Source organism: Brachionichthys hirsutus, unplaced genomic scaffold, assembly GCF_040956055.1.
Source record: "Brachionichthys hirsutus isolate HB-005 unplaced genomic scaffold, CSIRO-AGI_Bhir_v1 contig_652, whole genome shotgun sequence".
In the NCBI taxonomy this organism is placed as follows: Eukaryota; Metazoa; Chordata; class Actinopteri; order Lophiiformes; family Brachionichthyidae; genus Brachionichthys; species Brachionichthys hirsutus.
In genome coordinates, this window is record NW_027180541.1 from 2,368 (window position 1) to 30,342 (window position 27,975).

Genomic DNA, 27,975 nt, shown 5'->3' on the forward strand with positions numbered 1-27,975 from the left:
ATGACCGCAGAAATTTGGGATGTTATTATTGTCGGTGCTGGACTGTCTGGACTGAGCGCAGCTCATTTTCTCAGGAAAAGGAACAGCCAGATGAGAATACTGCTACTGGAAGGAAAAGGTTTGTTAAACCATGGTAAATGATTTTCCCTGGACTCTTGTAGAATTTAAGTGTTGCTCTGACTAAGTCGTGTCTTGTGTGTCATACAGATCGGGTGGGAGGTCGCACGTTTTCCAGTGAAATACCAGCAGCTAATGGTGTGGATCGCTGGGACTTTGGAGGGCAGTGGGTCGGACGGTAATGTTGCTCAAAGCTACTCAATAAAAGAAAGCAAAACAAGATGACCCATGCTTCAGTAAAAAAACAAAACACAAAACACAGTCATTCCCCTTTAGAAGGAGATGCTCTTGTTTTTATAGACCGTTGATTTGCCCTGAACATGAAGTAAAATTAAAATTCTGCTTCTGCATCATATAAAAAATAATGACCTACAGCCAGTGCAGATTTGCAGATTACATTGGGTGGGGGGATGCATTTTGATTATATTCATATTGGAAATTTATAATCAGTATGATTAAGTTGCTACATTTTTATCAAAGTAATTTCATCACCTCAAATTAAAAGTTTTGCCAAATTTAATTATTTGATATTTCAGTCAGACAACTCTCAAGTTTGATGCAAATCATCGGAACAGCAGCTCACACAATAGTTTGGGTTTTGTGTTGAGGCTCCAAACACAATCACTCCCTGAGCATAATGTTTATGTAAGGGCATTGGGGAGAGATAAGAAAATTTAATTAACCCCCTAACTGGAGCCTAATGCTGGTGGTGGGGCTGAAGGTGCAGGCAGTTCTATCCAGCATTGGCTGAGTGAGGCTCATGTGAGGACTGAGTGTACCTATCAGCTTCAGTTGTCTAACTTGGGCTACCTACCTGCCTTCAAATGTTTTGAAGGCAGGTAGGTAGATTATAAGATAAGAAGATGTTGTGTGAGAGCTCATCTTAATATGGAAGGAGCATCAATCTAGCCTTTGATTAAAAAAAAAAAAAACAGCAGCACAGACTGTACATAAATCAAATATTTAAAAACATGAGTTTTGTTCAACATTCACCAAAATGACAAAGAGCAAAATGATTTTTGTAATCCAATTGATTGTTTTATAGTCGCAAAAGAAATATTTGAATGGACACAAATAAATTTATTGACTTGCATTTCAAAGTAATCTGGAACTGCTAGTCAAACATTACAAGTTCTGAATTATGTATAGTGAACTGGTAGCTGGAGAGGTGTCAGTTCAGCTCCTGAGCACAGCTGAGGTTCCCTTGAGCAAGGCACCAAACCCCAAAAGCTGCTCCTCGGGCACTGCAACATGGCTGTCCATCCCTTGGTAAAATGTCACTGAAAATCTCTAACGAGTAACACAGAATCTCTCTATTTCCCTTTGAATTCAGTTTTACATTTTATGCAGGGACACACACAAAGTGAAATGTAATTTAGGAAGGAGGTTGCTTTCTACCAACTTGCCATATTTCTGCAATTGTTCAAGAACTAATTTAAAGTAATGCAGTACTTTCCAGAACATAGTTTTCCTTAAAAATCACAAAATATAAGTTTATGATAATGTATCAACTGAAAGTATTTTGCCGTCCACTAAACCATGAAACACTACTAATGTGACCATCTTGAAAAAGGTCTGTCATTCTCTTACAGCACCCAAACACACATCTTGGATCTCATAAAAGAACTGGGCTTTGAAACCTATCCACAGTTCAATACTGGGAAGAAGGTGCACCACATTGGTGGGCCAGATGCCAAAGTCCGCACCTACAGAACCAGCATCCCTGCTCTATCCCTAATGGCATTGGTGGACTTAACCCAGATCCTGTGGAGGGTGAGGACACAGAGACATCACACCATTTTGTAGCTATTACAATGTTCAGGTGGGCTGGTGAGAATTGTGATATTGTGGCAGGATGAGGAATGACTCAGAGACGAAGGTGGATTAGCTCTTTACTCTTCATATGCCAATGACAGACTGAATGCAATCTGAGCGCCAAAACCTTATGGGCGCAAAACCACGCCCATTACCCATAAACCTCTTGGGTGAGAGACTTATCCTAAGTGGTCACCACAATATAACCATAACTCTAAATAGATAAATCCTGATCCTGGAGATACTGAGGTGTGTATTAACGCATGCGACGGTGGCGCAGGTTGAGAGGGTCGTCCTATGATCGAGAGGTTGGCGGTTAGATTCCCGGCTCGGGCACATGTGTACACTGTCGTTGTGTCCTTAGGCGAGACACTTCACCCGCATTGCCTGTGTGAAGCGAGTGAATGTCGGTGGGGGCCACTGATGGCTCAGATTGGCAGCCTTGCCCCTGTATGAATAATGCACATACAATGTAAACCATCTTTGAGTATCTAGAAAAGCGCTATATAAAATCGATGCATTATTATTATGTTGTGTTTTCATGTAAATAACATATATTCAGCGGCTACACAGTATTTCTACAGAGATATGCATTTTTACCAACCATATACTGTACCTCTGTATAAATATTTTGAGTGAATCATTCACAGTGGTAAATCACTATACGTGTGTGTTTTTTGTTCAGATTGACAAGTTGTGTGCCACAGTGTGTGTCCTGGATCCTTCAAGGACCCCCAATGCTGTTGAACTAGACAGTATGACCATGCACTCATATATTGAGCAGCATACCTGGACAGCAGGTAATGGCGAACGGTAGTTCAATTTAAATTAGTGACACTATTTTTTTTAAACAGACTAGAGAAGCACTAGCAGAGCGCAAACCTGCACAGCTAACATGACCGTTTCGTTTTATCTACCCTAAACAAAAATCAAACATACAGTAGTAATACAAATCATAGATTATATTAGATTACAGCAATCATGTCACGGCCTGAGTCAGGTAAAGCCAATTTAATATTCAACTCTATCTAGTGCGACGGAATAATATATTGACAACCCCAATGACATGCTGCATTGATTGATTGATTGATTAGTAGCTTGTTAGCAAGCTAACCCAGCTTCCGTGTTAGTTTAATTTGGACGGGGACAAATGAGGGAGATGCAGGCAGGGTGGCTCCAAACACAAAACTTTATTTAACCAATATATTTAATCAATATTGCAATGTGACGTGAAAGTAGGTATCCGTGTCAGGGTTAAAGCAAAAGGCAGGACTGGAAAAACCACCAACAGGAGTGGACTGGCCAGGGAAGCAGCACCACCCACGCCTGTGACAACTGCCACTGTGATTGTTGATTGCCAACACCTGGTGACTGCATAGGCGGGGTTAATTAGCCTGGGAACAGGTGTGGCTGTTCCCAATTCCTTGATGTCATCTCAGCTCCACCCATTTGAGGACCTGCAAGGTAATTGAATTGCAATTGAAACAATTATAATAAAACAATAACATAACTTTTATTTTTTTTCTATTGAGCCGTTTGAAAATAAGAACAGCTTATTTGACACATAGTTAAAAAACTAAGAACTATATTATTCCCAGATAAATTCATTAAAAAAATGCTGACCGATGCTTGCATTGCTTATGAAAGTGGAAAAAGCAACGAACCAACCAACCAACCGAGGATTAAGTCAATCAAAGTCAAGTCAATCAAAGATCAGACTAGCTATATCAGCAAAAGAATTAAAGATGGAATCAAAACACTCATAACTCATCATCCTGGTATTATCTTGAAAGTCTGCCTCAAACTGGATGTCAGTCCATCTTGTGATAGTGTGGGTCAAGATGATCGATATATATGTATATATATATATATATATAATTTATTTGTACTGACAGTTCAAAATACGCATTGCAGTGACAGATATATTGACTGCAGACTTAAGAGTATTTGCATTTGACTCCTCATTTGATGTCAGTACACAAATAATCATGATTATTCTATACTTGTCTCTGTTTGTGGTTTAGACCTTTTAATTTACATTTATTTGACACCCTGCCTAAGCGATTCCCATACACAGCATTTCTCACCACCTGGGGGCTTACGTGTGCATTAATTCCACCCTTTCTGCCAGAAATAACGGAAGAGCTGGGACTGGCTATCAGGTCTGTATTTGGTGTGGAGCCCTCTCAGATGTCGTTCCTGTTCTTCCTGATGTATGCCACAGCTGCTGGAGGGCTACTGCCACTGCTTGAGAGCACTTCGGGGGCCGCTCAAGAGCTCAAGATAAAGGTAGAGCTCTGAAACTCTTTTCTGGAGTGCATACTTTTGAATTGAGTTCCTGAAAACAAAAAACAAAAAGATTACACACCTGAGTCAAGGTCTGTCAGCGCAAACACAATGTTATTCTTTGTCACTGGTCCATCGTCCTTACGGGCCGTCTGTTAAGGCTTTGATGCAAAGCCTTGCCTCTCTTCACAGCGGTAAAGTTTTAACGTGATGACAGCAAGGTTTGTGAGTTACTAACGTGCTTTTCTTTTTCCCTGTCGCAGAAATTTCCCGAGGCAATTATTCTTGAGCAACACTGCAATAATGGAACTGGTGTTAAAAGCAAAAACATAAACATGGGCTTAAATAACTCAAATATTGAGGTTATCAGAGACACCTTGTACATGCATTTTTTAAATTCTGGTGCAGCTCCTGTTGTAAACGTGCTTCGACACATAAATACACTTTCTATTATAGATATCCAAGCAGCTGTCAGAAGAAAACTGTGAGGAAAAAAAAACACACCCATTAAAAGCACTCACAAATTTAACCACTGCAGTAATAAAATAGAGACTGAATATTAAACAGCGGAATATGCAGAAATGTTAGTGTTTTATTCTGATCAATACTTGAAATGAGTTTCCTCCATAGGGAGGTTGGGCGTACCCGTAGAGAGGAGGGTGAGGAGCGCGGAGAAGAGCTGCTGCTTCTCCCCATCGACAAGTGGCTCAGGCATCCGTCTCGGAGGCCTCCAGGACATGGCCTTCCGGGCATGTCCTGGAGGCCTCGGGGGGGAGACCTGAGACACGGTGGAGAGATTATGTATCTCGGCTGGCCTGGAAATGCCTCGGGATCCCCCCCCCCCCCCGGAAGAGCTAGAGGAGGTGTCTGGGGAGAGGGAAGTCTGGGCAAAGCGACACAAGCATAGACGATGATGAACTCATCATAGCATGAGGACAAACTGTTTTGTTCACTTTCTTCGTTGAGCCTTGCTTGAATTGTAGCTGCACAGAGTGATGGATGATATATCTCTGTTTGCATGTATCCTCTCTACTGCACTTACATTCATTTTGGATTGTATTGTTCTTCTTTTCTTCACCTATTAGTTCTTGCATTTAAAAAAACAACAACACTTTTCTAGCTGAAATGCAACTGTAACATTTGGGCTTTTACATGATATCAATGACTCCCCTTTTGGTGCAATCAACATTTTCATTAATTAAGCCAAAGCATTATCGAAATTGAATCAGAAATTGATGGTGAGGACCACAAGCAAACTCATCTTATTGAATCGAGGTATCAGCAGAAGCCCGTTGGTGGATTAGACACCACGAGGGGATGAATGTTTTCTAATATGCATGACGTGACACTTTAACTTCCAACATTCTGCCCACACAGGGTAAGAAGTCTCCGCATGTCTTATTTGTCTCTCCACAGGGAGGCACCCAACAGCTTTCAGAGAGTCTGGCAGGTCTCGTTGGGTGGAAGAATGTCCGGCTGGGTTCTGCCGTGACGGCCATATGGCAGGTAGAGTATACAGAAACGGCTCTCTCAGGGATTGATGAGGCACGACACAGAGAGAACAGCTTTCCCGGTCGGGAAAGAGGCCGTCTCCTGATTCACAGCCGAGAGGCCGAGAAGACTTAATGCACCCTTAAGAATAGAGCTTTAGGTCAGTTTACAGATTACATCATTGTTCACGTGTTTGATTGTTGTTTACAGATTAAACATATCGAATAACAATCACAACCAGATGGTAAAACCTTAGATGGATAGATGATTGATTAAACTAGTACTCAATGAATCAAATTTTAGTTAAAAAAAACCTACATCTGTCCTTACACTTTTAGACCAAACATGTGACTTTTAACTGAGAATAATTACAGGTTGTACTCCTGTCTTTGGACTTTGGACTGTTTCTTTTACATAAAAAGTTTTAGAATGGCAAAAACTGTCTCTGGAGAATTTTGATTGTAAAATGACTGTTGACAGATCAATCAACAGTGAAAATAATAGTTAATAATTAGAGCCCTGTAAAAACAGAATGAAATTATTTTGCAAATCACTCAGTCGAAACCCAAGACCGAGATGTTCCATGTTCAAACTTTGCTAACAGTCGTATTTGACGTGTCATAACACCCAACGCATTTTTGATGGTGGAGACAGGTCTGAATAGCAGACTGCATCTCTTTCACGCTGAAGCCACACCCTGGTAACTCTGCAGAATGAAGCTGCATTGTCATTCCAGGACAAAGAGGGATATTCCTGGTATTCCCGTGATGTGGTTGGCAGCACATGATGTTCCAACATCTGTATCTGCAAGTCTGCAAGTCCTTCAAAACGGCCCTAAAAATACACCTTTTGGGGGACAGAAATGGTAAAGTCGACTTCACAGGAAAGACCTTCTATTAGCAGGGCAGTAGTACCAACCTATAAAAGCATTGGATTGCTATTCTTTAGATTGATAAAAGCTTTTCATTTTTTAGCACTTTTTCGAAGAGGTTCAACATCCAATGGGTCAAAACAGTGGTAGACGATATGAATTCCTAGTTACAGACGGTCTTTACTTTGAGTGCCCCACAGTTACAGTAGAAAGGAGTTCAGTAGAGAGCTAATTTCAATTTTTTAACATTCCAAACTATCTAGCTTTTCTGCAGTCTCGGACAACTCTCTATTTAGCACAGTAACATTTTACGGCGGGTTACCTTTAATTGTCACCAGAGGTTTAATTTTAGAAAAAGCACATATGAGACCAAGGGAGCGACATAAAACCTCTGCTGGCAGGAGCAAAAAATATCTGCAGTGATGATACAAAGCTCAGTGAGAACAGGTCGCTATGACGACACACATTCAAAAATGGATTTTGTGTTTGTTATCATGGTTACTAAAATGTCCTCTCAGATTGCCTTAAATTTCAATAAAAAAATAGAGAATGAAAAGTGATGACCTGTCCCTCATGTATAAAACCCTCATCTGAACGCCCTTTTCACCGTATTAATTATTTGAAGAAATGCAGATTTTCACTTTAAAAGTCCATTAAAATGAGATTCATACTAAATTAAAATGTAATGTGGAAAACGGTTTGTGCATTTCGTGTTTAAAACAGATTGTGTAAAATGTGCCCACAATAAGACAGATAATCTATTTCTAGTTCATATACCTGAAAATCTGTGTAATGCCAGATTGTATTTCTGTTTATGTGTTTAACAGGATGCTGAGTGGGCCAGGGTGACGACCGTCACCAACACCTTCTTGTGCAGAGCCGTGATTGTCAGCTGCCCCCCACATTTGGCAGGTCAGCGCCTCTCCCGCTTCTGTCGACTTGTTAAATGAAATTCTCACTGATGCAGGAGTTTCACATCCTCCTAAATTGGTATGTCGGTCAAATGTGAAAAAACTCTGCATTCATGCAGAAAAAAACATTTTTTTTTTGCCAAGGAGTGTTGCAAGTTGAGCAGGAGTAAAACAGATAAATGAGAAGATCCCACAAGGAAGAGTGAGTTTACAAGGAATAGACGTAAAGAAGGTAGAGGACTTCAGATACCTCGAGTCAACAGTGCAGAGTGATGGAGAGCATGTGGAAAGGAGGTGAAGAATCATGTGCAGGCAGGCTGGAACGGGTGGAGGAAAGTATCAGGTGTGCTCTGTGATAGGATGATGATGATGATGATGCGAGGATGAAGAGAAAGGTCTTCAAGACAGTGGTGAGGACTGCCATGATGGACGGCTTAGAGACAGTGTCTCTGAGGAAAACACAGGAGGCGGAGCTAGAAGTGGAGGAGATGAAGATGCTGAGGTTCTCCTTGGGATTGACCAGGTTGGACAGGATTAGAAATGAGACAATAAGAGGGACAGAGAAGGTCAGACGTTTTGGAGATAAGGTTAGAGTTACAGACTTCAATGGTTTGGACATGTCCAGAGGAGAGACAGGGACTATATCGGTAGAAGGATGCTGAGGATGGAACTGCCAGGGAACAGGACTAGAGGACGACCCAGGAGAAGAGACATGGACGTAGTGAGGGAGGACATGAGAGTGGCTGGTGATGGAGAGGACATCACTTTGGCTGAGTTTGGATCCTGGGACGAGGAATTCCCTGAATGGATTTTGAACTGAGGGATGAATTAATGCCACAACCTTTAAATGGGGGCTAAACAGTAACAGAAGTTACTGTTGGTAGAGGGAGTTAAAAGTGTCGCACACTTCAACACCACCCTCTCTGCAATTGAGCTACCAAGGAGAGAAAAATGGCTCCATGCAATAAGTGTCTTCAGGTTTGTAGTTGAACCAACTACCTTAGTGCACATCATGTTGGAAATACTACCACATGTATAACGCGTGGTATGATATGTACATTTGATATTTGACATATGTAAGTGTAATAAAACACATCCAAGTCCCAAAATAGAATTACCAAATAGAAAATTTAAGTCCTGCAACTTCAAATCCATCGCAGGGCAAACTAGAGGTGACCTGTGGCGGTTTGGCTTGTGCCGTGCAGGGCAAGGTTAATTAGACTGGGAATTCTGTCTTTTTTTGCTTTTGACAGGTTTGAAGAAGGGATGAAGTTGAATGTCGTGCTAACTTCTGGTCTGTTCCTGTTTTGTACGAGGCTGGCAACAGATCTGTCACTCAACGTCTCACGCTCGGGGCAGCAGACTATGGCTGGGATTCATAATGAGACAGGTCCGAGGCCAATGTTGAATTATGCAGTAGGGATTGCTCCGACTCGTACGCACGCCGCTGTGCCACGCTTTGGCCTAAATTCAGTGTGTGAAGATGAACAGGGACGTTGAAGAGCCACAGTCGGCCTGGTGACAAAGATCTCGCCTCTCCCAAAAGAAGTCAGGGGAAATTTAATGTGAGGGGTTGCACCTTGAAGTCGTTCATGTGGGCGCTGTTCATTTGGAATTTATGGGAGTGGGCGAACCTGAGTTCTTGTGGGGGGGGGGGGGGGGGGGGGGGGGGGCAGGAGAGCTTAACGCAGACTGAGGGAATGATAATAATGGCTCGAGATGATTCCCAGCCGCTTTGGGCAGTGAAGGTGATTGTTCATCTCTATCCTCTCGTGTTGTCTCGTCCCCTCCCTATTGTCTCTGACAATCCAAATGAATTCACAAGTCACATGCTTCTGATTCAATGAAGAACGGCGGTGAATTGGCATCAACATACACGACTAAGTTCACGCAAGCAAATGCTGGACATGAGCCGACTCTTCCTTAATAGTTTCCCGTTATTGGCGCCCAGATTGATCTTCCCGTTCATCCATCCGTCTGTTAGAATGAGTCCCGTCAGCTCCTTCACCTTTTTTTTTCTTTCTCGCTACTCCTCTGACTCGCCTCAGTGATTTATGAACCGTTTGGTTCGATAGTGTATGAGCATGGAGCTCGGAAATGGGCGTTTCAGCCCTGTGTTGACCTTTGGAAGTGTCGATAAAAAGCATGTGCACGTTTCAGTTGCTTAAAAAGTTGCCACGCATGTTCATCGTGGGAAGACTCAGTCAAAGAAAAATCCCGATGAAGGTTCACAGCATGTTTTTTTGCGAGTGTAACACAATTAGGCACGCTGTCTAGAATTAAGGACTAGCTCCAGAGACAGCGCTGCAGTGACCAAATTAACATTTTGTTTTGATGGCTTTCTTCTGTCTCTCTTTATCAAGAGGAAAATCCCTGCTCGAGCAGAACTGTCAGGCTTTGTGTGCATGCGTGTGTCTGTGGTGGGCATTTGTGGCAACATTTATTCTCACGCTGATGAAGCAAAAGTTGTTGCAGCGGAATAAAAGGTAATTTTATCTGAAACTCAACTTGACAGGCGGCCAAGCAACACTTTATCGGATGTTTCCATCTATCTTTCTCAGAGATCGGGACCGGTGGTAAAAACAGCGGGCTTGTGCGACGATCAGGAAACACATTTATCTCTCATAGTTTAGTCCGGGGGCCTTGTTAGCACTGGTAGAAAAGCAAGTAAGGAGAGCATTAGCATTGATTTTTCAACTGGCACCATGGGCCAGGAAGCGAGGGCAGTATCTTTATCTGCTGCGATGAAACGGAAGGTGACTAATTTAGAGATGAGACATCAAAAGGGAGCTGAAGTCAGTCAATAGTCAGACAGCTATTGAAAACCGATCTTGCTGTGTCTATTTTGAATCTAATCGAATGGGCAATACAGCCGGTGTTGTTGAGCAGGCAGAGCTGGAGAGTTTTTATTAAATTATTCTTATTTTAATAATACATCATCACGAAGCTACAAATATTTTAAAAGCCTTACCAAGGTTTTTTGAGTTGAACATTTATATCCTGACAACATTTTCATTACTAGAATAATGTGGGAATATTTAATTGAATTACAGTGATGCCAGGCATTCAAGTCCGACCACGCAGCCACCCACCTTGCCGCAGCGTGCCGCTTGTAGGCATGACAGATAGACTCACTAGACAAATGCAAATTAATTTGACTGGCAGAAAAGAGAATAATGAAAACTCAAACTCAAACATGGATTACTGCAGCAAAAACGTGCAAAGCCTGATAAATGTTGCGTTCTACATCTGATCTTTGCTACTCAAACTTGCATATCCTATTTATTCAACATTTTGATCTGTAACTACATATTTTTTGTCAGTCATTTGCAGATTGAGATTTGACACATTTTAATATTTGATGATTTTACTCAATGTGAACAGGAAACTCACAGATATACAAGCTTAGCTGAAAAGTGATCCGTTCTAATTTATTAAGGCTCTTTTCATTCCTGTGTGACAATATTGGAATTATATGTACTCTCTGAACGAATGTGATCGTTCTCTTCTGGGTGTGTGTGTCCAACATACAAACTACCATCTGCATGTGAATGTCTGGCCCTGTGTAACAATGTCAAAGGCACTTTTGGATTGCTGCTACTTTAGATCCTTAATTATAGAATGTTCTAGCTCTCATAGAACTTGGTCCCTATCATGAATGAAGAGCTCAACAATGCAAATAATCATCTTTCCCAAGACAGTGTGTGGCCTGGATTGATTAGATTTGGCTGACAGCCGTGTCTCTGCAGCAGCACGAGCAAACAGGTCTATCAAATTAAACGCGACTCATCTGAAATATGCCATGGCTCCCCCCCACAAGCATTTATGTGCCCCGCCTTTATAAGCAGGCTAAATTAGGACAACCCACTCAACTTGCAGTTTGTTAGTCGGGTGACTCGGGTCACTTCTTTCTTGCCCTCGTGGGTGTCCTTTCTGTGCTACATGTATTAAAATGATTAAATTAATAATAGATAATAACTACCTCTGTGTGTTAAAAACAGCCATGTGGTATTTATACTTTAAATTACATCTTTCACATCACTATAATTTGCAGTTTACCCTACCATTGAGAAATAAAGATTATCTAGCTAAAGATAATAGAAAATCTATTGTAGAGGGTGTTTTTAAATAGTGAAATATCTATATATTTTTTATATGCATTTATTTAATGAGAATTAAAATTGAGATGCATCTTTATTTTTTTAAACCAACAAAAAAAAGATGAAATATTGTTGGATCTGCAGTGTGTGTCTGTGGAGGGAGAGTTGTAGAGACGATACTAGCTGGCCTTCATTTTCAGTGCTTGGCAGTACATATCTAATTCAATTCATGAGCCTGGATGTATTGCACCTGCAGAACTGTAGGACTCCATATTTAACAGTTGGCTGAAGTGGTTGGTGAACTGCTCTTACGGATTCAAGAAAAATAGCCCCATAATTCTAGATTTTGGTCATTCACACCTCATAAATTGGAGATGACCTTGTGAGTTCTCTAACTATCTGCTCAGCTTCGTGCTCCAAGAGGTTATAATTAGAATGTGTATATATACGGTAATACCTTGACATACAAGTAGAGTTTGTTCCTGGACCGAGCTCGTAACTCAAATTGCTTGTATGTAGAATACATTTTTCCCATATAAAATAATTTTAAAAAATTAATATGTTCCAGCCGTCTAAAAACACTCAAATCAATCCTAATAACACTGGGAAAAAGTGTTTTTAATTGCTAAATAGATACACACAAACACAAAATAACATAATCAATGATATACAGTATTACTGTAATATAACATGGTTTTATTATGAGTTTTACCTTCCGGGCGGCTGTGGCTCAGTTGGCAGTGGGTCGTCCATTGATGTGTAGGTCGGTGGCTCGAATCCCAGCTCTGACTGTCCACATGTCGAAGTGTCCTTGGGCAAGACACTAAACCCCAAATTGCTCCGAGTGGGCCCGGCAGCGCCTTGCATGTCAGCAGTCGCAAAGCTGGAGTGTGAAGGCTTAATTGTGAAGCGCTTTGGGCACCATGAAGGTGTAGAAAGCAATATAAGTGCAATCCATTTACCATTCCACAGAGACGATAGCGCGTGGAGGAGGGAGGGAGAATGAGAAGGAGGGTTGGACGGTACGTAGACACTTTATTCAGTAATTGTACTTGTACACGTACACTTACATAAACTTAGACATAAGAGTTGTGCCTTTGGAAGGCTTTGTGTTCTTGATAGCATCCTTCTGTTTGAGGATTGTACATATTGGCGATGTACTCCACTCCTACTGGCGTGCCAAATCACTTACGGACACCACGTTGATTGATCATTTCATCCTTCATCTCCATCATCATGCGTATTTTCTTCTCACTGCCATCCGTACCACATCACTGAACATGAAAGCAATATGGTATTCACTTTTTTTTTAACAAACCTCTTTTTTAATCTTTTTAATCATTTTACAACCACAAAAAATAATAAATGACATTGAAAGCACCTTTATCTTTGTAAAAAAAAAAATTCACACTTAGAAAATCATCATGCTACTGTACCACTGATGGGATTCATGGGCCAGGGCGAAGAAAGAAATATGAGCACAAGGGCTGACGGCATATTTTTTAAATACAAAAGGAGAGAGAATATAATGTCACAATGTTTTCAAGGAAGATTATGAGATTGAGACAGACAGGAATATGATGAAAAGAGTGAAAAAAACCACTCTGAGTGAGGTCGGGGAACCAAAGGCTGCAGAGACTGATCTGGATCAGAGGGACGCTCTTGAACTTCCAGCTAATTTCCAAAGAGGACAGCATGATGTAAAAAGTAGTGCTGTCAAGCGATTAATTAATTACAATCTCAAATTAATTAATCTAATTAATAGAGGCATTTTCATTTAAATTCATTACATTATTGTGGCAGATCAAAAGATTAATCAAACAGTAGCTTTATAAAGTCAGTCAATTATTGTTTAACTTTAATCAGAAAACTTTTGTGGTCAAAAAGTCCAAAAGGTAATTTAAATGACTTTATTTTCATGATATATGTTTAGCGTAAAGAATGAGACTCACTCATTCACCATCAGCAAACATTTGGGTGTTGAGATGTGTAATTATTCAAGCTCCACTTCGTCACAGAGAAGCCCTTAGTGTTTCCTTGAGGAGATTGCAGCCACTGTAAAGTGTAACATTTTCCATTAAGGAGGGATTTCACAATGTCACCCTCTACTGCCACCTGACCCACAGTGACATCGCCCAGTTTAATATAACAATCTATCAACAGCCAACCATGACATGAAAACTGCAGCACTGCTGGAGCAGAGACACAAAGAGCAGGGAGAGCAAACGGATGCCCCCCTTCAGTCTAAACCCAGGCAGTATTCATAAACACATAGAACACACATATGCAACAGGAGATTTTGTTCACGGCATGAATTTTATTATATTTCTTTCCTCAGGCAAAATGTTGCTCAGCAGCCTCCACATTAGCCTCCTTGCTAACATTGTGCTCTAATAATAATAATATATTTTATTTGTATAGCGCTTTTCTGGAAACTCAAAGTCGCTTTACACAGTGTACATAATATAAAAACAGCAATGAAATACAGAAATACAAACAATAAAAAGTAAACACAGTTTAAAATTCAATAAAATGTAAAAAGTAAAATTATACATTAAAAGCAATGTTGAACAGATGGGTTTTGAGTTCTTTCTTGAATATATTAAGATCAGAGCAGGCTCGTAGCGGTTGTGGTAATGTGTTCCAGAGTGTGGGGGCAGCGATGGAGAAGGCTCTGTCACCCCAGGTTCGGAGCTTGGTCCTACAGGGGAGGGACAGGAGGTTGGAGGGAACGAGATGGGGTGTGATGATGGAGCAGATCTCTGAGGTATGGGGGGTCCAGATTTGAAAGTGATGAGGAGGACTTTAAACTGTATTAGTTGGGTGGCCGGGAGCCAATGAAGGTTTTTAAGGATGGGGGTGATGTGTTCACGGGAGCGGGTGTGGGTGAGGTGGCATGACCTGGTTCGAGCGTGACCTTCTAACTCGCTGCCATTACACGAAGTCTCACAGAGATTTTGATACTATCAGTTCAGGCAGTTTGCGCTCGTGCATACGGCACCACAGGACAGGTCTTATGTCAACTGTACATTGCTGTCAATTGAGTGTCTCAGTGACCATGTCAAAAGAGTTCGGAGCCACTTATCATGCCACTGTTTTTCAATTGCACTGCTTCAGGCTCATTAATTCTGTTTAGCATTAAGGACATTATTTTGAAGTCGCTGACAGGCTCTTTGACAGTTTCTAAATGACGCTTCATGTCTTCAGCTGGTTCATCCGTTAAAAGCCTGGCTGTTGGCCAGATGTCACTTTGCCTGCCAGAGCAAGCGCCGAGGCCCCTCCGCGTGTGCAACATATACTATACCTCCAGCGGTGCTGATGAAGTTACTTGAGTGCTGTCACATCAGCGAGATGGAGCTTTCACAGATGTAAGTGCAGTGATTAGTACCCTGGAGCAGGATGGCAGCCAGAGTGCTACTGGGTCATATGGATTTCTTCCCATGGCCATTAATGCTCGCCAATGATTCAAGATAAAAAACCATCCTGATCGATTGAGGGATTAGCTCAGTTGTCAAGTCAATCTCCATCCATTTTTACTCTCCTCAAATAAAACATGGATTTTTCTCCATGTGTTGTAAAGAAGCTGGGGAAGGTGGATTAAATGGAATTAATACGGCATGCAGTTGTGGGGATTAATGTGCGCTGTTGTTTTCTCAACAGCAAAGATCCACTACCAGCCAGCCCTGCCCAGCCAAAGAGAGTTCCTTACCCAGAACATGCCTGTGGGCCACATGATCAAATTCGTTGTTACCTATCAGCAGGTGAGAAGCAAAACATAAATCGTAAATGAACAGATGTTTATGTGAATATTTGTATAATGGTACTTAAACAACCAGATATTAAAAAAAGCATTCTTTAAACATTTTTCCTCTGATTCGTTTATCTATAAATAATGTTCAAGATGTCAAACCTGCATAGAACAAAAAGCTTATTCAGTTTAGAATGTAGATTATTAAATTCTCCCAATGGGGTTTTTGTATGATGCTATTCAAATTTTGAGTATAAATTTCTAGTATAAATATAAATTCATATATTTATAATATTTTTATTTATATATAAATATATGTACGCATGACTCAGAATTCGATCGTATTCTATTCTACACAATAATATAATTAAAGCATAATTGCGGTGCAAGGTTGTGAAATGTAATATTTTACAGTGAGAATGAATACATAAGCCATTTTCACAAAATCCATTTGCGTGGACCACCTAAAGCCAAATTGCAGATAAATCTCCTGCATATTTAACCTCCTGCTCAGGTACGGGTTGCAAGTCCACTATTTGTTGTTCGACGTATTGGTTGAAATAAAAAAGAACATGAAATACTTTCATCTGGCAATTTGTTGCTTTAATTTAAAAGTATCCCAATCTGTAAGGAAAAAAAAAGTAAATCATGGTTTGAAAGGTTTTCTTGCATATTTCATGCAAAATGCAAACACTTCACCTCTACGAGAGTCTCTTGTATGTGAAGTTTTACTCATTTAATATTTCCTATTTAGCATTATACAACCACACACATAATTAAAGATAATGCTTTTGCACCTTGTTAGGAGATACATTTGTCAACTTTAATCAACACACAATCATTCATGCTCAGGCAAAGGCTTCTGAGTCTATGCGTCTCTATCTGTGCCTTGGCAGCATGCCAACATATATTTTAAGTCTGATAAGCACGTGGAAATGCTTGCCACTCATCTATAATATCATCTGCTGATATTCTCCTTCTCTTCCTGTGCATCTGCCTGAAGACAGGCCTGCCGTCCAAAATTTCAGAATCCACCATTCGTATGTTCTGGACTTTATCTTGCAGATTAACTGTAGGCCTTCTCAGAAAGAAATCACTGTCCATCATCCTATTACCTGTAAAACTGAAAGAAAAAAGAAACGTCTACATTTCGAGTCCTTGGAGTTGACACAGCTCCACCTGCACCTGAAAGACACAGGGCAATCCTTTGAGGACAGTAATGTCCAGGTTGTAGCCAGGAAAGACAGGCGGTTTGAGAGACGAGTTAAAGAAGCCTTTTTTTTTTCTCATTAACAAACTGGAGGAACCATCCTTGAACAGAGGAGGAGGATGAAGACGCCATATATCAGCAACATACAATGCAGTATTGACGTCCATCTTCCTTATGAATGGTAATGACTCATAATGAGTCACAATGCCTTAGTGGTTTCAGTCCTTTGTTTTCTGCTTCAACATGAGTATAAGTATCTGGACTCTCCACCAGTCATTTTGAACTGAAGAAGCCTCTTGGACAAGTCCAGTTGATTATTCTTTCTTTCTTTTTCTTTTTTGCTCTTCTTGAAGTGCCATCGTATTTTATATGTAGTTCTTTTGTTGTGGTTTTGCAAATTCTTTTTCGAGTTTTGCTATCCAGACCACAAGCCCATGTTCAGTTGAAAGATACTCATTGGTAATCCCCACTATGAAAGGTCCTTCGCATTAAATGTGTTTGACTGATGACGATCGTCTCATCTGCATCCGCCTTTCCGCTCTGTGGGTCACAGGCCTGCTTGGAACCTACCCCAGTTTGCTATGGGCGAGAGGCGGGGCAATCTTCGGACACGCCCCAGCCCATCGGGGGCCCACACAGACACAGACAACCATTCACGCATGCACTACAGAGAATTTGGAGTGACCAATTCACCTAACCTTGCAACAACAATGATGGCAAATTAAATTTGAACTATCATAATAGTGGAGTTTCTTTGTAAATTAGGTTGGTCCTTGGCAGTTTTTGAATGTAACATTTTCGATACTAGCAAACAGTCGATGCTGAGAGCCAAATAAATGTAAAAACAGCTCTGCAAGACACACCCAGACAGAAGTTGCTGCCCCAGTTTAACTCATCTCTCTTGTTGCTGGTGATTTAATATTGATGTTCAGACAAACCAGATTTATTCCAACATCCCTCTGGTTAACATTGTCAGAGGCTATGTGGGCTCTAGCAAAAACAAGAACCAGTGTTCTTCCACTGCTACCAGGTAGCTATGCATGTTCAATTAAATATAAATGTTCAGAAACCCTCTGTCAAGTAGCATAGGTGATTTAGATGGAAACAGCACCAGAGGGTCTCTTAAAAGCACACCAGGAATCACCAGCGTTCCTCACTGGGGGGGCTTTGAGTTCCAGATGCATCCATCTTAATCCCTGTCGGAATAAATCCAGAGGAGGTTAAAACCAACATCTTGCTAAAACCCATGACCAGAGGAAATTAGACTCTTTGACAATGTTGGTGATGAAGAACACTGAGCAATTCACTAGAGAAGTCTTGTCAGAACACTTGTGTAAGTGCAATGATTTTGCATCTTCAGCATAAAAAGTTCTTCTCTATGGTAGGTGGCAATCTCTGATACACCAATTTGTCCCTCTTGGGATCCAAGTGCATAGTCGTCTGTCGCTTCGCTGACCTGGGACAACCCTCATCACTGTTGGATAATTCAACAGCACAACAACTGTGGCCGCTGACTTGTCTCCTTGTTATACAGGGTTTGTGAGAAGCCTGGATGTGAAAGCAAATTGTGCAGACTGCAGGAAGCTGTTTGTGCAACATATGTGGGAAATCAGTTCCAATCCCAAAAGTAAAGTGGCAGGCTTAGGCTGCAGGTGTATGTTTAAGTGTGGAAGAGATCCAGGTATGCCAAATTGAACAAGGTCAAACAATGTTGCACTGGGACCAGTGCGTTTGCTGAGGCAGGTTCCTCACTGACAATGTATGTTTGCAGAATGGAACCTTGTTTAACATGCTGCACACTTACTCTCGCAATATGATGCCAGGAAATACCTCTCCTGCTCAGAGCGTCTCTGCACAATATAATTGGATGAAGGCATGCCATCATACTTTACATTTGTTGACCACTCAAATTAGCCTCTCTACATTGCTCTTTGGCAGGAATCTTTGGCCGAGATATCCTGTGGGTGGGTGGGGGGGATAAATAAAGAAGATAAATGTGCCCCTTAATAAACTATTTGAAAGAGGCAACCTTTTGTTGGTGTGTTGTCATTGCTGAGAGCCCCAAGCCTCGTCTGATGTTGAGTGCTTTGCTACATCAAATCATTTAGAAGAATGTCGTACCTTCATTATTCTTAAGGCAATTCTTTGGAGAGTGCACACGCAATAGAAAGGTTTTGCTTTTTATGCTTTGTCTACTGCGAGTTTTGGTGTTTTGCGATATCAGCAAAATGTATTTAAGCCAGACAAGATAATGCAAGTATAAATGTATTTATTCAATTTAAAAAAATGAAAAATCAGTATATATATATATATATATATTCATTCAGTTCTTTCATGCAGAACTATTGCAACAGGCTAATGAAATAAAAACACAGAGCCATGCATTCTGCTTTCACAGACATTTGTGTTAGAAGGGTTCATGGGCCCCACACTCAATCCACTTTGTACCACCCAGGAGCTTTGCTTACTATTTCATGAGCCTACAAATTTGCCAGTAGGCAACATGTAGTGTGGGCAAAGGAGCCGGGTAGTTATTATTTACAAGACATTCGATTTCCATTTGCAGGTCTCATGCCATCTTATGAAGCATAACAAAGGTGAAATCTTCCATTTAATTTTGTTCCCCTTTATGACATGAATGCATTACATGTTCTTGCCTTAGACACAGATTTGTTAATAAGGCTATACATTGAAACTCCTCTATTCACGGACAAATGGGTTTACGAACATAATGTAAGAATACATTTTGACTTGAGTGTGATGACAAGACTCTTGTCGGGTAACGACCAGCATCAAAGAACTGATTAAATCCGTAAACCGAGTTTCCACTGTATTTACCTTAGAAGAGTCTGAAACGAAACAGATGGAACTCAGTATGAATTGGGGATATGTAAAGCTTTTTTTTTTTTAATGAACGCTTCGGGTTTATGATGAAGCTGCGTTTTCTCTCTTTCTCTACAGGCTTTTTGGAAGGAAAAGGGTTTCTCTGGGGAAATAGTGGCAGGTCCATTGATCAACTGCCCATTCTGTGTTACCTTTGATGCCACAAGCCCCAATGGTAATGCAGCTTTGGTGGGCTTCATTTCTGGCATGCAGGCTACTATGTGGAGCTCCAAGGAGGTAATAGATTATCATAGTAGGGATAGTAACAGCCATTTAAATATGTCAACGTCAATACTTGTAACACATCTATATTTTTTCCCATCAGTTTGAGATTCCATTGTGATTCATCAGTACCTGTAAATAGTAAATGAGCACACACAGACTGATGCATAATCCTTCTACCAACAGGGTGAGGCGAGAGTCTAATTATGTTTGAGTTGACAGTGGTTTTATGGAAAGTGGCATGTTGAGAATTCAGTACGATAGATTATAATAATAAATAAATGTGCATAGATTTAAATGTAGGTGCATTTAATTCTGTCTGCCTTAGTATCATTGCCCGGTCATTATTTCCAGTGGTGAATAAGGAAACATAGTGGGCAATGTCAAAAAAGATGCACCTGTGTTAAACAAACTGCTAGAGGCAACATCATGTAAGCTGCACGCAACCCTTAGAAAAAGCTTTCAATAAATATTACCTTCATTTTTACAAGACATAATGAGGAATGTTTTGAAAGAAAACATTTTAAAAGAAAAGAAAAGTCACTTTTATAAGAAGTGTAAGAGAAGCTTTATTTTGGGGAAGTAAGCTCCAACTTCAGGGCTCAAACCAAAGACAAGGCCAAAACTGCAGTTTCCTTAAAGGACACACCATCCATGCTGGTTCCCCCCAAAAGTAGAAAAAAATATTTATGCAATTGTATGTACTACATGCTGTCATAAAATATATTTGGGGGAAACACAAAACAGACTACAAGATATAGTAAAACATGTTTAATGCTAATACCAGACATGAAGATTCAGTCATGTTATAGAAGTTAATTTATTTTGATATTTTGAAAGTGCATTTTCCTTGTCCATACTCTTACTCTACACTTTCTGCATATGTCTGTTTCATCTCTCTATTACGCGATCATAATATCCATGTTCCTTATCTTGTCTCGTACTCTGTGCATATGAACAATTTCTTTTTGATTCACAATACTCTCCTTCCCATTTTCTTTATCTATCTATATGTGCCCCTTTCATTTTTTGGAATGTTCAATTCTTAGCTTCAGAAATAAATCTTCAACTGTATATTCTTCTTGTTTTATGAACCTTGGCTTGGCTTTTACCTTTTTAGACTTTGCTTTCCTGTCTGGGATTGTTCATCTGTTTGTTTGTTTTTTAACCTTCCTTTGTAAGTTTTCTGTTCTACTTTACTCTTATAAAACCATTGAACTGCATCTTTCCTGGTTCTGCCTGGTTTCTGCATTTGGGTCTTAACCTGCTCTATTTTTGCTGAAACATAATAGTCCCTCTTCTCTCCCCTGTACTTGTTTATATATACCGGTATATGTAAAAATAAATCATCCAGCCATGCTTCCAATGTTGTTTTTGACATTTTAGTCATTATCCTGGCTTGAGGCTCAGGAGAAGCTATTTCCCTGCTGTGTCATACTGCACAGGGTTCTTAATAATTAAACCATACTTACTACCCCATTGCTCTAAAGCAAAATAGCAATTGGGTTTGGGAGGCAAGTGAATGTCAGGGTTACAATTATGACTGCTTTTTTATTTTTAAATATGAACCAGCTGTAAATTTCAAGATGTTTTGGTTGATTTTTTTTGAGGGGGGTATCCCAGATGGAGTAATTTGTTAAATGCCATTTGCTACTACATAATTGCATACGATTTTAAGCTGATAGTCTTGCAGCAAATCCACAGCGATGCTTTTAATATAAATGTGTTCCCTGATTAATTTGCACCTTGCTCATTTCACGCCTTGTTCTTTTGCAAGAAGTGCATTACAAGTTCGAGCTGCAAATTATGGCACACAGATTAGCTGAGAGCTATAAGGTGAATCGGCCTGCAGACTCTTAGTCAATTCTGCTACATCTTTTAATATGAACTTGAGGATCTGTCCCGTTGGTCCTCAGGCCTCGGCTGCTCAGTTCATAAGTTATAGTGTGAGTGAATACAACCAGGAATATATGCTGACTGTGCTCAAGTTATTCAATTTGATGACTGCATGCTTCCTGTGTCCAAGAGCTTGGATTTGAGTCTAGGAACTATTTTTGCTGCCTGACTCTATTAGTTTGTATTAGAGTGAAGAGATGCAGCATCAGTGATATTTTATCACAGGCATTTCCTTGTTTGCAGGATGGGGAGAGAAGAAATGCAGTGATTTCCAGTCTGTCCAGATTCCTTGGTCCAAAAGCTGCATCTTTCATCCACTATGAGGAAAAAGTAAGTAGTTCAGTGACAGATGTAATAAAATAATATTTTTTTGGAATGAGACAGAATTTTGCACTGCCAAAAATCAGTCATCCCCCCCTGAATTGCAGAGAGGAAATCTACCGGTACTTTATTTAGCCGATCTGAGTCATACAGATTTATTTTCATACTTTGTGTCGTTTAATGCATGAAAAAGCAAATAAATATTGTATAAATAAAAGTCACAGAATGTCACCGTTGTCACAGCAGAATACCTGTTTATAAATAGGAAGGTGGGATGCCAGTAAGGCATCACGACTTCCTGGCTTGAGACAGAAGGCAATTCAATTTCTAGGATCAGGAGGAGAGGACATTCATAAAGATGCATTAGAAAAAGGTGACTCACTCACTGACAGTGAGTCCCTGTGAACAGCTTGCAGCAGTGGGTCTAAAGGCTGCTGTATAGGGAATAATTCTTAACAAGATAGGGACTTGCAGTATTTCTTGAACTGTCTTTGCATACAAGCTGTGTGAGCAGCTTCTTAAAAGCTGCATCACTAGATGTATGGCATTCACCGGTAGACTGGAAGAAAGAGCGCATTAGTCATGCAGATTTATGTTTTCAGTCCTTAGACTGCTTTTTTTTCCTCGCTTCACTTTTTAACAGTGAGATAGAAATTTGCCCTGAGGATTCTCGAGGCTCCGAAGTTGAGGAGGGGGGGGGGGGGGGGGGGGGGGGACGCTGTAGTGATTTGTAGCTGTGTAGTTATTCAGTGGGGGACATACAATAATTACAGAATACAATAACAAGAACTCAGACCTCAATGAAGTGAACAAAATCTGATACGTTGACATCGTGATGTAAGCTGTATTCATTTGTTTAAACAGAAAAATAAGCTGATTTGTCAATAAATGAGCTCCAATCACACTGAACGTGTGTATATATTGGATTTCTGGCTGTACAATCCGCTGAAAAGGGACAATTCCACTCATACGCATCTCAGAATGCATCACATATTCATATCAGAAGGGAGGCTGTTGGCAAATCAAGGTTTATGTATTTAATATCCCCTTTGAAAGTCAAGTTTTTATTCAGTTTGCATGTGTGCTGAACTGAAAGGCCTGCCACCGAAAAAAAATAAAAAAAAGTTTGGGTACATGTACTGTTACAACCACAGTGTCTCCTCCTAAAATTGTGTTTGGCAACTATGAACTTAGTTTTTCAATGTTTCAAACTGTAAACAGACAAAAAAAAAAGCAATGACCAATTCTGAATATTCAATTAACATTTCTACTTCATAGGATTGGGCTAAGGAGGAGTACAATGGGGGCTGCCCTGTTAATGTCATGGCCCCAGGTCTGCTGACATATTACCACCCGAGCCTAAGGAAGCCTGTCGGCAGGTGAGCACACCACTCGTGACATACGCTCCCCCCCACCTCATCGCAGCTTTACTCCTACCAGCAGCCATCTGTTGTTGGAGGTCATAGGACGACTGTTGTTTGCACATGTGGTGAATAAACTGCCAGCATAATCTCTAAAGCTTCAATAAACCATTTAAATTGATAAGTTTGCATGACAATAACGGCTTCACTGATAACGTTAGCTCATTACATAACGCAACTCAAGCAGCAGCACTGGGCTGTGGCCCTCATCCACATTCCTAGCCCATATAAGAAATGGATCGGCAAGGACATGCCATAACCTTAACACAAATTCAATTCCAGGTTACGGGGGTTGAATCAAGCGGAGGTCCGTTGGATTTGTCACTGTGGTACAGAACCTGAGCGGACTGGATTTAATATGCAAAATAGTCGAGCAGAGAATTTGAAGAAAGAGCGAAAGCGCAGTTTGAGGACTTTATGTCATTCTTTTGTTCATTTTGGCTGGCCCATCATTATAGTTAGTTGGTGAGGGGGAGAAACTCTGCTGGGTTCATTTGCTTTGGCTCTCTCGGTTTGAGTTGGCCACATCTGATGGTTTACCTGTCTCCATAGAGAAACATGAACTTTTCTTGTTATTTTTTGTGGTAATTGTCTTAAATCTCATCTGCTTTACGCTAACAGCATGTCTTTCAGATGTATTTATTTATTGTCCTGTCGATTATGTTGTGCATTCGTTCTACAATTTGCGGAATGCTTTGCAACATTCTTCCCAATAGCAGTTCAGATATTTAATTTCTGTATGTGATGTTTTGCAACTGGTGTCCAACTTTTAAACCGAAGTCAACAACACCCTTCACCACACTGGAATATGTAGTTTTTCATGAGAGGGACAGTAAAGATATTTAAAACAGATGAGCTGCATATGCATATTTGCTGAAGGGGTACCATAATTCAATTTTATTTTGGAATAAAACAAAGGATGTTCAGAAAAACAACAACAACAAAAAAAACAATTAAATTAAAACAGTTAATACGCTATCAAGTACTCCATTTGAAAAGGAGCAGGATAAAGATATTTTCAGACACACTGCATTATTCTCCACAGTAGACATTTAGTTTCTTAACAAACATAGAAAGAAAGCTTTGTTCCTTCTGTGGTTTCTAATAATGCTTAATAAGACAATGTGGATGACTTTCATTCTGGTCCATTTCCTCTGCTCAGCCCACCATTTGGTTGAATGCAGGAGAACAGTTATTATGTTCTGAAGGATTTTACTTTTTACTTTACTATTGTTTATTTAGTTGTATGACTAATACACTAGCTAGCAGATCCATGTTTGAGGGCGATGGTTCATGACAGTTGATCAATCAACAGTTTGAACAAGACACCAATCAAGTTTCATCAAGGCCTGACAAGCTCTAATTTCACTCATGGTAATCCTGCTGTTAATTATACTGTTTCCTGCCACCTGCTATGCAAGCTGCCATAATGGTTGTGTTTATTGATTTCTTTCTATCCCCCCCACACACACACACACACATAATATGTTTCAGAACCATACTTGTATTTTAATCCTTCATCTTTTTATCTGGTTTAATTTCAATCATAGTCTAAATCTTGTGGTGTTGATATTTCTTATTATTGTGGTTTGCAAACTTTATTTTATTTTTTATGACATATTGGTTACTGGGGCTGATGAAATATTATTTGAACACTTTTAACAGTTTGTATAAGTTTTATATGTATGTTTGCTGGTTTTAAATGGATATTGGATGTTTTAACTTATCTCACAGCAAATCAAGTCTACCTCTGGGTACAAATAAAGTAACCTTGAACCTTGATACTTGACAAAGCATGCCTTTACTTTTGCATTATCATTTGTTTAAAGCACGTCTCAATGACATTGAGGTTTGTCAAGTGCTGTTGCAGCTATATCCTCCTGAGACCCAGCCCGCAGGCATGTCCACTACAGAGGATGCATGTCAGCGGGCTGGGTCTCAGGAGGATAAAGTACACAGGGGGCGATGGTGGCGCAGTGGTTGAGAGGGTCGTACAGTGATCGAGAGGTTGGCGGTTTGATTCCTGGCTCAGGCACATGTGTGCACTGTTGTTGTGTCCTTAGGCAAGGCACTTCACCCACATTGCCTTAGTGCCTGCGGAAGCAGCGACCAGCAGCAGACTACGGTTAGACTGTAAGCCAAATTGCCCTCCGAGGGATAAATCAATAAAAAGTATTTACTACATTGCAAATCCTCCCAACAAAGAGGTGGAAGGCCTATTGTTACTACAAGTCCTCGGGCAAATTCAACAAACACATAATACACATAATTGATGTGGAATTATAGAATTTAACTTGAGCATTTTGATTATTTGATGCCATTTCCTAAAATGTAAGACCTCCTCGTAAGCACTCACAAGGTTTGGGCTATTTTGCTGCTTTTGTTAGTGCTGAATAGAATAAGATGCTGCAGGTAGAATTCATGGAACCAGTACATTAATACATTATCGTAATTGCTTATCTTAGTAAGATTGGGTCCTCCATAAATATGTGTAACATGTACTGCGTAACTGCTCTCAGCACATACGTGTGATCCGGGCTATTCAATGCTGCTTTTCATGGACTCGTCTCAGGAGGTGGGCAACAGAAGATTATCCCATATTCATTCATCTTCTTGGGATGACTTTAATCATCTCGTCTTCAGCCGTTTATGCAGGAGCCTATCCCAGCTGACTACGGGCAAGAGTTGGGGTATACTCTGGATAAGTCGCCAGCTCAGCACAGAGTCACATAGATAGACCCCAATTCACACTCACACTCCTACGAACAATTTCGGTATGACCAATTCACTTAAGTTGAATGTTTTTGGAGAATACACGCAAACTCTGCAGGGAAAGGTCCCAGGTGGAATCAAACCCAGGACCTTCTTGCTTTGAGGCAACAGAGCATTTCACTGCGCCAGCATGCTGCCCTGCATGTTATATTATAAGTTCAAAAAGGATTTAATTCAAAGACAACAGTTGGTCTGTTTATAAGATCCTCATGAAAATAATCTCACATACAGCTCAGATAGTTTGGAGGCCTGGCTGAAAATGCTAACCATATACAAAATACAAAGATTATCTTTTATAGTTACCTCCACCAAGGAGATTATACTTTTGTTTGTTTGTTTATTTGTTTGACAGTTTGTTTGTCTGCTAGCAGGATTGCAAATAAACTACTTGATGGATCTTGATGAAAAAATATATGAAAATGATTCTTGGTCTAGATTTTGTCCCGGTAAAATTTTAGAGCGGCCTTTCAATGCATCTGTTTGTGTCCGTTTCAAAACTCGTAAAGCACTCGTAGCACTCATGTGTGATTGTCTGTTAGTTTTTTGTGTGGCCCTGTGATAAACTGGCTCACCCAACGTCAGCTGGGATTGTCTCCAGTCTCAGGTGACAATAAACAGGATAAGATGTTACTTTCACAACCATTTATACCTTTCTATGGGATAGTCTTTCTAAGCCCAGTCTGAGAAGCCACTCACTTTTATTTCTTGTAGTGCCAGATTAAAAAAGACCCTATCTCAGTTTAGACATGGCTGTGGTGGAACTAGAGTGGGTCGGCCGTTGATCAGTAGGCCGGGGGTTCAAATCCCAGCTCTGACTGTCAACATGTCGAAGTGTCCTTGGGCAAGACACTGAACCCCAAATTGCTCCCAGTGGGTCCGTGAGTGCCTTGCATGGCAGCAGTCTCCCACTGAAGTGTGAATGAGTGTGTGAATGGGGATCACACACTTAATGTTGAGGCTTAATTGTGAAGCGCTTTGGGCACCGCAAAAGTGTAGAACGTGTTAGATAAGTGCAGTCCATTTACCATTTACCATCTGATTTCCAGGATCCATTGGGCAGGCACCGAAACAGCCACACAGTGGTGTGGATACATGAGCGGTGCAGTACAAGCTGGTCAGCGAGCAGCTCTGGAAGTACTGGCTGAACTCTGCCCGATGGCTCTGAGCAAGGAGGAGCAGGAGGCCATGCAGCATGGAGAAACAGTCATGACTCCGCTCCAACAAGCACAATTACACAAACTCTCTTATCCATCTATTGGCAAGTTTGTGGTCACGACAACCGTGATGATCAGTGCAGCTTTGTTGTTGGCCCATAATCAGAATGCATTGCTGAAAGCTAAAATTTACCTGGCAAATGTGTTTTCAGGAACCATGCATTATGTATTTCAAAAATAACAATCCTGCGATGTACGTTGTTGCTTTATACGTGATTCTCATTTCATTCTTGTTGTTTTCAGCATTATGAATACGAACATTTCAGATTCAATTTAATATACATTAAAGAGATTAGGAAAACATTTTTCCATTACATTTTCTGGATAGAAGATTAACATAAAAATCCTCATTTTTTTTGAAGGCTTGTGCATTTGGAATAAAACTGAAAGAAAATGCCAAAGCTTTTATTTTTCTAGTCATTTGCATATGTTGCCATTTGTCTTTTGGTCTGTAACTATCAGCTGGAGATATGCAGTCGCAGCATCTTGTTTTTTTGTTGCCTTTGATATTTATATTGTGATCATAAAATAGGCAAAAAGAACTAGCTTTAATAATGTACACCATGTTTCTCAGAGAGCCATACAACCTTGTCTTGGAGCAGGTCCACGCACGTTTGTTCGCCCACAAAACCACCAACAGACACTCGAATGAGCATGAGAGGGATGAAGCAGTCGCACAATGACAATCCCAGAGAAA

General features: G+C 40.5%; 1 protein-coding gene across 1 annotated transcript; it reads left to right on the top strand.

Moving 5' to 3' along the window:
• LOC137915878 (probable flavin-containing monoamine oxidase A) lies at positions 1–27,961 on the top strand. Its single transcript, XM_068758997.1, has 13 exons — positions 1–118; positions 208–295; positions 1,710–1,890; positions 2,618–2,732; positions 4,064–4,221; positions 5,635–5,724; positions 7,408–7,492; positions 15,252–15,352; positions 19,511–19,669; positions 21,794–21,880; positions 23,150–23,250; positions 27,111–27,326; positions 27,853–27,961. The coding sequence occupies exons 1-13, from the start codon at positions 1–3 to the stop codon at positions 27,959–27,961; spliced, it is 1,608 nt and encodes a 535-aa protein (XP_068615098.1).
• Positions 27,962–27,975: the final 14 nt, after the last annotated feature.

What these genes read in the sequence shown, in the direction of transcription:
- LOC137915878 (XM_068758997.1), top strand. Translation starts at nt 1, where the DNA reads ATGACCGCAGAAATTTGGGATGTTATTATTGTCGGTGCTGGACTGTCT. An exon ending in ACTGCTACTGGAAGGAAAAG is followed by an intron (nt 119 to 207) that starts GTTTGTTAAACC and finishes TGTGTCATACAG; the next exon opens with ATCGGGTGGGAGGTCGCACG. An exon ending in CTATGTGGAGCTCCAAGGAG is followed by an intron (nt 19,670 to 21,793) that starts GTAATAGATTAT and finishes CCTTGTTTGCAG; the next exon opens with GATGGGGAGAGAAGAAATGC.